Here is a 10,455-nt window from a genome sequence, read left to right on the forward strand (position 1 = left end):
ATTATTTTGCTTCACCTGCGGGTGAGGTTCCATGGCAGGAGGAACACATTTAAGCCAAGGACACTGTTTAGTTTTAGGCCTATTGGAAGGCAACCATGTGTAAATAAATAGCCTAATGTCTCACAATGTGGAATCTGAACAATCAAAGAATGTGTGATGACAATTTATACTTGCTTTTTTCAATAAAGTGCAAAGGCTTTTTTCTCATTGACATTTTATTGTACAGATCTTTCTTTCAAAACTCAAAACATACCTGAATAAAAAATGGCACAGTAACAAAACTGGCATAAATCAAGGTCAACATTCTTGTGTATCTTCAAAAGCAGTTTCACTCATCAATAACACGGTGAACCTGAATACAAAATGGCACAGCCATAAAACTGGCATAAAACAAGGTCAACATTTCAACAAGTATCTTCAAAAGCAGTGCAACTGCATGAAAAAAAAACAACGCTAACAAATAGTGTAAAGTAATTGTAAACAACAAATATAGTAAACAGTAGTGCAGATTTTGTAAACGCCTTGAATTACATGTCAATTGTCAGAGTCGCATAGCTTCTGAGTAAAAGATGTCTGAGGAACCTGAGGTGGCATGTACTGAAGGTGGTGTGGTAGGGGTTGTGTTGGTGCCAAGGTGTGTGGGTGAGATGCATACATTGCTGCTGCTGCTGGATTATATGAAGTTGGTGATCTAATGTTAATTTCAGAGTCCTGGGCATCATACAGCAGTGTCATGATGTTTCTTTTGACCCTTGTTTTGATTGATAGGTCTTTTATTTGCCTAAGTTCAGTTGCAACCTGATTTCCAAATGAAGCCTCTGGATCATCGCGCTGCTTGGCACCGATAGCCAGGACTTTTGACGACATCTGCTTTAAGGTAGCAAGCTTCTGGAGCTCGATGTCAAGCTCTGTGTGTTTCTCTTTGCAGCGTTTCTTTGAGGGCATCTTTACAGGCAAGCTGGCAGTGGATGAGGCGGGAGGCTGATGACTTTCCTCACCATCTGAATCAAAAGGGGTACCAGGTCGTACACTTGATAACCACAGCTGAATCTTCTTCTGAGATTCAAGGAACGCTGAAATCAGCTCCGGACAGTCAAGGTTTTCCTCAGACTCCCATGTGTTATCCGTACTGAAATATATTTTTAAAAAAAGATCACCAAGCCAATAATTCACATTTAATTCTACAAACATAGCCCCATACAAGGGAAGCACATCCAGGTTGTACTCACTCTGTAAATCCTTTCCATTTGAGAAAGAATTCAAACTTCCCATTGACGATGCGTTGGTCCATCACCTTCTCTACAACAAACTCCTCTGGTGTCTCCTTCTTCCCCTTTCCATTCTGCTTCTTACCCATGTTAGGCTGCAAAGCAAGAGGGGATTTCATCTTTTGAAAGAGACGAGTGATTTTAAAAGCTTGATGTGATCCATCAAAGGCTATCCTGGTTATCAATAAAACAGTTAAATTTTTCATGTAAAACTTTGGTGACACCTAATGTTAGTTAGGCCTTATAGGCTATGTCCTAGGTGGAAAGTTTACACTGCCTAATAATACCTCCATCCGAAATGTTGTGTAGATAAGACCCATCATTATCGTTTCATACGTTTGTTTTGGTCAACTTTCTTTTACTGGCCGTTTGTTGCTAAGCAACGATCGTGGATAATTAATGATGGTTTCCCTCTATGCTTCGGATGCAAACGCCGCGAATCGGTGCATCATCTGGGTGATGAGCTCGAGGCCTCAGACTTTTCTATTTGGTATTCTTATTCAGGGTATATACAGGAATCTTGAGGTTAATTTCAATACCTTTCTAAGACTTTTTAAAGACCTTGTCAATATTTTTCTGTAACCGTTTACATCAGTGACACCTTTAACTTAACAGTTTTAGTTTGCAATAGACTAGACCACTATCATACAACACAATTTCCGGTTCATCTTTGTTTTCTAATAAAACTAATAAATTCACGAACTTTTACTAAAAGTTTTTAGGACTCAAACTCTTTGGACAGAGTCTAATTCAGAAAAATATCAACAAAATTCAAGACCTCATAAAATCGTGATAAGACTTTTTAATACTTATTAAGGGTCTTGATTTTCCCAAAATTGATTTATCAACTTTTAATACTTTTCAAGACACCGCGGATACCCTGGGTATAGGCCTATGTTACTTACGGTGGTCTCACTTGGGCAGTGGACAACATGTTTTTTGAGGAAGTCCATGATCCTCAAAAGCCAAGACTGCCTGGGTGTTGGATTCTTGGTCCCACTCCCACTTGCCTGTGGTTTCAGCAGACGTGTATATTGGGTCCTCAAAGATGTGGCCCTGGTCTTCACCTCCTCAACTGAAAAGAAAAAAAAAACATTACAATAGGTATTGTCATTTTATTTGCATGCATGAGCGTTATGAACATAATTATGTTCCATCATCAGCCAAGTGCTCATTTCAAACAGAAGAATGGACAATTGGGGCACAGACATTTCTTTTAATGCACACGCTCCCTTGCCCTCCCTCCCTACCTCTGTCTCTCCCTCCTCCATCTCTCTCCCACCCCCTCCCTCTCTCCCCCCCTCCCTCCCTCTTCCCCTCTCACTCCCTCTTCCCCTCTCACTCTCTCTTCCCCTCTCACTCCCTCTCTCCCCCCTCCCTCCCTCCCACTCCATCCCCTTTCCTCCCTCTCTATATTGATTGTTTAATAATATTGTTGTTAGCTGTTACAGCTGGACTTTATTTTCAGGCAAGCTGGGGTGGATAGCTGACATGTCAACTGTTGTTGTCATAGATCTAGATGTAGAGGTGGACATGTCTGACAAATGTAATAGTGATACCATTTCTCCAATGCTCAAATAGCATAGTGCTTACGTGAAGCTATAGACTAGTGTTTAGCGAGTTTCGCTAGCTAGCTTGTTAGCTCACCTGGTTGTTGTAGGATCGTAGCAATTTCTCTCCAGCTCTTCTCTTTTTCGAGACGGTTGTGGTAGTCTGGGAAAGACAAGTCGAACAGGCACTGATGGTCCTGCCACAGTTCAATGAGCCTTCCTTCCATCTGTTCACTCCACCGAGCGCTGGCAACTTTTTTCTTCGCAGCCATCCCTTCTTTCACGCCTCCTTCGCGCTGCATTTCCTCGACCTCTCATTGGCTGTGCTGTCCACACTATACACTCCTGTCTAATTTCCCCTACTGATCTGATCCTGGATAGCAATGAACCAGACTAAACGTTTTGAAATACCGGGCCCAGTGGATAGAAAATGGAAATGTTTATTTCATATTGTATCAATGGTTGTTGCATTGGGATTTACCTTTCAAATGCAACCTTTTTGTCTCTGATGACATTTGGCTCCGCCTACGTTTCCGGTCAAATGTAGGGGATTTCCCAAAGCATGTGTTATTTTGTGCTGGCAAAACTACACTACCTGTGGGAGTCCACCTCTAAATAGGAAATTGTAATGCTATTTATGTATCGATTTGTACTTTGCTAGAAACACTGTGCGCAATCAAGTTGTTGATATTAAAGAGCAGGTAAGCCAACCAAATTATTTGCTAGCTTAATATAAACTAGCCAGCTAGCTAGTTTTCCACTTTTGTTTGGCAATCGAGAGTTGACTAGCGTCTCGCTATAGTATGAATGCAGCCTGGTTAGCAAACTAGCGATCTGTCGTTTTTTTCTTCTTCTACGACAGTAATTCAGATGATACCAATGAATATGTATTGATTAATTCTGCAATTCAATATCACATAGAATTCACTCTAATTTAGACTAGATAGATATTTTAGGGGCAAGATTTCCAGTGCTTCAAACAATGCGATAAAAGCCACAATCTGGGATTCATTTTTCAGCAAAACAGCAGCCCTGCAACCTATTTTTGTAAACAGCTGAGGGTTAGAGCTAGGGAAATGTAATCCCCCTCAAATTCCCGGACAGATGGGATGATTTACATTTATGGCATTTATATTCTTTATATTCTTCAAGAATCAATGGTATCATAGATTCCTAGTAGAATGTGTGGTTGCACTGTCAAGGGACATGTGAGAGAGGAGCATGTCAAGAATTATGTGTCTTTCAATAACACGGAAGTGATACTGGTAGTGTGAGAAAAACGTCCCAGAAACGTTCGGCGCTGCTGCACTCGTGCATGACTCCTGCGCACCACTGCATCCAATATTGATCCATTTCCCTTGTCTCTTTTTCTTAGCCCAGGGTGGTTTTTCTCTCCTCCTGTGTGCAGCTTCCAGAGGTTGAAAGCTGTGATGGCTGAGCTGCAGGTGGAGAATGAATCTCTTGCCTTCAGTCAGAACTCTTTCCAGGACCTGTGGAACCTGATGTAAGTAAAGTCAGAGTGAAACACATGCATACCGGATCTGACTTAAGTCAAATATCATATTATTTGTCTATAATCGAATATGTTCAGATAATTAGACTTTAAGTGAATAATGATGTGATAAATATGTAGGCTACAGACAGTGTGAGTCTTTAACCTACTACAAAGCACTTTAACCATTGACTTGTAATCCTTAGTGTTTGACAACTTTGAGCTTTAACTATGTCAGGGGTGCAAACTTGTCACCTTTCTGCTAAATTAGCCGTTTTTATCTCAAAATATGTCATCCATGTGAATTGTGTAGATCTGCAAAATAAATATTTTGGGTGGGGAGGGGGGAGTCTAGTCTCATCCAAGTCACATGATGTGCGAGCTAACTAATCTCCCTGTCTGCTAAACTCTGCTGCTGTTGAAATAACCTATAGCTTCAGGCAGTTAGGTACAATTCCAGACAACATAGAGAACACAGTCACAGTGTAAACTAAGTAATTCTGCAGGTGTTAAGGTCAGGGCTGCCGCTACTTACTCATGCATCATTGTTAGACCACCGTTAGTGCTAGCGATATCTATTTAACACCATTAGTGCTAGCGCTATCCCCCCCTAAGGTTAGCCACAAAAAATGTATGTGTCACCTTTTTGGGCCATCACCAGTTTGCACCCCTGATATGTACTTGTCCTCAATTCAAAGTCTTTAATTTATGTGAGGTGGCATGGTGCATGGTGTGTGATATGTATGCAGGTCTGTAGAGGCATGTTGGTCATTTGTCATTTTGTTGTCTGTGATAAAACACCTCCCTCTCTCTACCTCTCTCTAGGGCCGTTCAACCACCTGAGACAGAGCATTTGGAAGGATACAGTAATGTACCGGTAAGTGTATTGAAGATAAGAGGTTTATTGACCACCCTTGCCTGAGACCTGCAGAGCATAGACAAGAGTCTGAATAGAGACAAGAGCAACAGTAGCAACTAAAATGTCTTAACTAAAACAAGTACATACTACAATACAGGACACCTCACAGTGATTGTAATGTTTGTGGTAACGGTTAGTTCAGGTAATAAAAAAAATCTCTCTTTGACAGTTTTTCATGGAAGTCCCTCTCCAGGAGGAGTTTGATGAATGCCTGTTTGAGGTGCCTGCTCCCGAACCCTCTATCTCTACCCTGGACAGTGGCTCTCCACCCACATCCACTGTGCCAACCACCTCTGACTACCCCGGTGCCTTGGGCTTCCAGGTGCGCTTTCAGCAATCCAGCACTGCCAAGTCGGTCACCTGCACTGTAAGTCTATGTCCCCAAACACACACACACACACACACACTCCTGTACCTACCAGTTTCCTCCTGCACAGGGCATCTGCTCAGTGGTCTTATTGCTGTTCTTATTGATCATCTTGCGTGCATCTTTACAAGGTTTGTAAAAAAACTTTTAAAAAAACCTAATAGTAATAATTGCAGGAATGTTTCTGTTTCATCAATGTAAATTGATAATGTTCTGAAGACACTCATAGATCAGATTTAAGGTGTTTTATGATTTTAGCATCACATGTTTTAATACCTCATCGCTTAGCAACTATTGCAATTTACTTATGGTGTATGTTTCTTACATTAGACTGATAGTGGTACAAAATAAGCTAAAGTAGCCTTTTTTCTTTTGGTCAAACTGAATTATATTATTAGATTAGCATATGTACAATTTCAGAAACCCATCCAATAGGCATGCTGTCATGGACAAATATTACCTGAGGCATTGCAGAAAGTTAAAAAAAAGATACCGTCCAGTCATCTTTTGTCTATGTGCAGTGTCGCGTAAGGTCGCAGAGAGAGAAGAAAAGAGCCTTGCAATATAAGAACATGACAGAGAAGGATCAACCTTTTGGTTTGTTATTGCAAGATCAATTATTAGGTTATACCAAATTGTAAACTTGGCACTCCACTTCAAGGTTAACTAGTTAACACAACGCCCTTCCATACATTGCCGATAGATGCTGATTCCTAAAGCATTGTCCGAAGACATGACGGGGCATGTTATTCGCTTGCAATTTCAACAAATCTCCTCCAGCGAATGGCACCGCCCCTCTTCTACTTAGTTTGAGTGCATCTCATAGCTTCTCTTTCACTCCTTTCACTTAATATTACGTCTAAAACGTAAGGACTTACTGTCCCCAGTCTTTCATTGATATTATTGGGACGTGGTGGTCACACAGGTTCATGTAGTGATACACTTGTAAGTGTGAGCTTGATATACAATCATTAAATGGTTTAAAAGGTATAGTATCTGAACTTGTGTACTTATTTGAGGGATTTATTTGAGGGAGCAGAGCACATAAGCCTACCCTCAAATATTACCCTGTAAGATGGAAGTCAATCACAGGTAAACTTGGTTGACACTTTTTTGTGTGTACTTTTAGCCTAGATGTTTATGTAATGAGAGACCTATGTAGGACACACTATATAGTAGGTAAGAACCATAGTATTGATTAGTAGCTTTTTCCTAGTTCAGCTCTGTAGGTGATGTTGGTATTGAACATGATTGTGGCGTCAGGCTTTGTAGATGTGATTGGGCCTTTCTCTTCATTACGATTCAAAATTGCCTGTAGAGCATGTATGATGTAGTACACCTTATATTATACTGTAATCACAGTAGGAAAGCTTGCGGGAGCATAAGCTTTATAAAGGTGCTAGTGTTGGGGCATGTCTTGACTTGTCTCTGACCATGGTGTGGGGGTGGGGCTTCAGTACTGGGGATATGAAGTGAGAGAGCAGCATAATCTCTATGCAGTATACCAACCCTGGAGTTTTAACACACTTGTGATGTTTATAAAGATATTATTTTTGAAGTGGCTGGGCTGAACATCCTTGGAGTCTTTAAGAATCCACAGGACCTTACACAGAAGGTAAGAGATATTGAACCCAAGCCACCAGTATAGATTTCCTCGTGTTACAAATACACTTTTAGCTAATCATGTGGATTTAAATAATGATTGCATTCTTAAAGCTTTATTATAAGAGACCAGAACAGACTAGGACTATGACAACTAGCCTACTTTCTATTCTTTGGTCTTGTACATCCTCATTTTCATTATCTGCCTTGTAACTCGTTTTGTGAGTGCAATTGGCATTATCAAAAACGTTCAAATCTTTTGACTTTTGTTGAATCGATAAGGCTTTGCTATGTATATAGGGTAACCTCTTCCTACATCCAATGAATCTGGCTAGAAAGACTATTATGGGTCACACCAAGACCATCATTGCATTTACATTTTAAAGTGTTATTTGCTTGATGAACCTTTCTCATTGTTCTTTTCAGTACTCTCCTGACCTTAACAAGCTGTACTGCCAGTTGACCAAAACCTGCCCTGTTCAGATGGTAGTGGAGCACCCCCCTCCCTCAGGGGCTGTGGTGCGTGCCCTTGCAGTGTATAAAAAATCTCAGCATGTGGCTGATGTGGTGCGTCGCTGCCCTCACCACGAGCGGACCTCTGAAAACAATGAAGGTACAGATCCAGTAGTGTATTGGCCTATTAGGCACCAGTGTATTGGCCTACAAGGAACCTGAACATGTTGAAATGATGTAAGCAGGGTCCCACAAAATTTGCAGACATGAGTGCCAGAGGTCATTTTAAGTCCAGGATAGGAATGCTGAATTGCTTGATCCTTTTTTAACGATTACAGAGTGCACTGAAAAGTATTTCCTCTGCCTTAGGTCCTGCCCCCCCAGGTCACCTGATCCGAGTTGAGGGTAACCAGCGTGCCCAGTATATGGAAGACAACAACTCTGGCAGGCATAGTGTGCTAGTACCCTATGAGCCTCCGCAGGTATGTCCCATACAGTCCCGCCTCCACCCGAGCTCCTCACTGATCCCAGGGAGTCATTACTATGGTCACCTCAAACCTGTCATGAGACCATGTTTGTCACACCTATACCTCTATCATGTCTCTCAGGTGGGATCTGAATGCACGACTGTCCTTCTCAATTTTATGTGCAACAGCAGCTGTATGGGGGGCATGAACCGTCGCCCCATCCTAGCTATCGTCACTTTGGAGTCACAAGAGTGAGTCTCATACTATGGTTCCTTTTCCTTGTGGGTTCTGATATCTGACAGCCATAAACATGATGTGAGCTTCCTTTCTCGTCCTGCAGGGGGCAGCTTCTTGGTCGGCGCTCCTTTGAGGTGCGGGTTTGTGCCTGTCCTGGCCGTGACAGGAAAAATGAAGAGGAAAACTCCAGAAAGCAGCAGGAAAAGACCACGGAGAAGACTAAGCCTGCCGCTGGACCCAAACGCAGTAAGGTTGTTGGACAGTAGTGAACATTGATGTATAAACCTGAATGTGAGGAGCTACTTAACCTGGGTGTCATGTTTGTATTTTCAGCTGTAAAGGAGGTTTCCCTGCCAGTCCCTGCCCCCCGCCCTGAAGCCAGCAAGAAAGCCAAGTCCTGCTCCGGGAGCGACGATGAACTCTACTCTCTTCAGGTAACCAGAGAGCAGACCGAGAGTATCTCAGGGTGGATTCACACCTAGCTAGTTGGTCCGAATCAGGGAGCGTTTCCCCCCTAATTCGGTTAGTTTGGGCATAATTTTGTGAACACAGCAATCGCACTTTGAAAGTAAGCATGTTGAAACGTCAGCAAACATAATTGCTGAATGTTCTGACAGAGAAAGTTGGTTCAAATTGGTCGTTATTATTGTGTAGAAGTACACCCCCTGGACATGACGCTGGTATGTCGCAGGGTCTTACCCCCAATCCAATCCTTAATGCTGAGTGCCAAGCAGGGATTCATCGGGTACCATTTTTATAGTCTTTGGTATGACTCGGCTGGGGATCTAACTCACGACCTCCCAATCTTAGGGTGGACACTCTAACTGCAAGGCCACTGAGCTGGTCAGTCAAGACCACATACTGTAGTTATAATGCCACGGCAGCTTCGGTTTTGCCCACATTCATCTCATTTAGTGACCATGCCCATTCAGCCTTACTGATCGGTTACATTTTTTACATCAGTCACACCTACATCCAAGCCCACTGCTGGGTCACTCTGGGTCTAGGTAGTCTGTTGGCTGTAGTTGTGTGTGTAATCAGGCTTCTCTGGGCCTCCAGATCCGAGGGAGGGAGAGGTATGACATGCTGAAGAAGATCCATGACGGGCTAGAGCTGAGCGACCTGGTGCCTGCTGCTGATGCCGACAAATACCGTCAGAAACTGTGAGTGCAATTATCTCTGCTATGCATTCCTCCATAAGCACACACACACACACACACACACTCGCTCTGGGCAGATTTCTAATTCAATACATTTTCTCTGGAGCTGCCTTTTTTCTTATGCACACACTAGGTCTGGGTGATATGGCCTGAATATCATCAGAATATTTATTTTATTATTAAGTTTTATATTTTTGGTTTCTTAATTCTAAAAGTTCTAAATGTTTTCTGGCTGAATTACATGGCTCAATGCATAGCTTGCTTCTAAACATTACCACCAAAGATTTAGGGGATATATCTAAGCCTGTAATTTTTGTATCTGTATTTTGTATCTACCTTTTTTATTGTAACTCTTTGATAAGACTACACAATACAATAGCTAACTTTAGAGCTGAAAGCTAATATTTGAATGTTGTCATTAGGGCTGGGTTCAAAAAATCGATTTCCCGATTCTGAATCGATCTTCATTGCCATCCGGCCATGGCACACTGTCTTTCTCTTGTTTCATTCTTTCCTGATTCTGTTGAAATTCCCCTACAGGCTAACCAAGACCATCACCAAACGTGACAACGATGTGCAGGGAGTAGGGCCGAAGAGAGGCAAAAAACGACTTGTGAAGGAGGAGAGGAGTGACTCTGACTGAGAGGATTACCCCTTCACTGCTTCTTGTTCCAGCCAAAGTGTGTGTGTGTGGGGGGGGGGGGGGGGGGGGAGATTTCAAGTTAAAATTAGATTCGATTCGATTCAATTTTATAGTCAGTGACAGAGTACAAGTACTAAGACAACAAAATGTAGTTTGACATTCTAACGAGATGCAAAAGACATGATTATGTAGATGTATTTCTCCTGTCCCACCCCTCAGATGTATACCAAAATAAGTGCGGGGAGATCACTTTGTTGTTTGAATCCCAGATTGGCCCTTTAAGATAGTATGCTGTGT

At 42.1% G+C, this 10,455-nt stretch overlaps 1 protein-coding gene across 1 annotated transcript; it reads left to right on the forward strand.

The window, feature by feature from the left end:
- The first annotated feature begins 3,397 nt into the window (after positions 1 to 3,397).
- tp53 (tumor protein p53) lies at positions 3,398 to 10,192 on the forward strand. The gene is made up of 11 exons (XM_080530347.1): positions 3,398 to 3,519; positions 4,194 to 4,322; positions 5,136 to 5,187; positions 5,399 to 5,596; positions 7,625 to 7,811; positions 8,021 to 8,133; positions 8,260 to 8,369; positions 8,459 to 8,601; positions 8,689 to 8,789; positions 9,415 to 9,518; positions 10,056 to 10,192. The coding sequence occupies exons 2-11, from the start codon at positions 4,249 to 4,251 to the stop codon at positions 10,156 to 10,158; spliced, it is 1,185 nt and encodes a 394-aa protein (XP_080386473.1). The 5' UTR covers positions 3,398 to 3,519; positions 4,194 to 4,248; the 3' UTR covers positions 10,159 to 10,192.
- Positions 10,193 to 10,455: the final 263 nt, after the last annotated feature.

This window comes from Nansenia antarctica (assembly GCF_963989245.1).
Source record: "Nansenia antarctica genome assembly, chromosome: 4".
In the NCBI taxonomy this organism is placed as follows: domain Eukaryota; kingdom Metazoa; phylum Chordata; class Actinopteri; order Argentiniformes; family Microstomatidae; genus Nansenia; species Nansenia antarctica.

Bases quoted from the DNA above. Each gene is read 5' to 3' on its own strand.
- tp53 (XM_080530347.1), top strand. From the start codon at position 4,249: ATGGCTGAGCTGCAGGTGGAGAATGAATCTCTTGCCTTCAGTCAGAAC. The intron at 7,812-8,020 runs GTACAGATCCAG...CCTCTGCCTTAG, and splicing joins GACCTCTGAAAACAATGAAG to GTCCTGCCCCCCCAGGTCAC. The intron at 8,370-8,458 runs GTGAGTCTCATA...CTCGTCCTGCAG, and splicing joins GTCACTTTGGAGTCACAAGA to GGGGCAGCTTCTTGGTCGGC.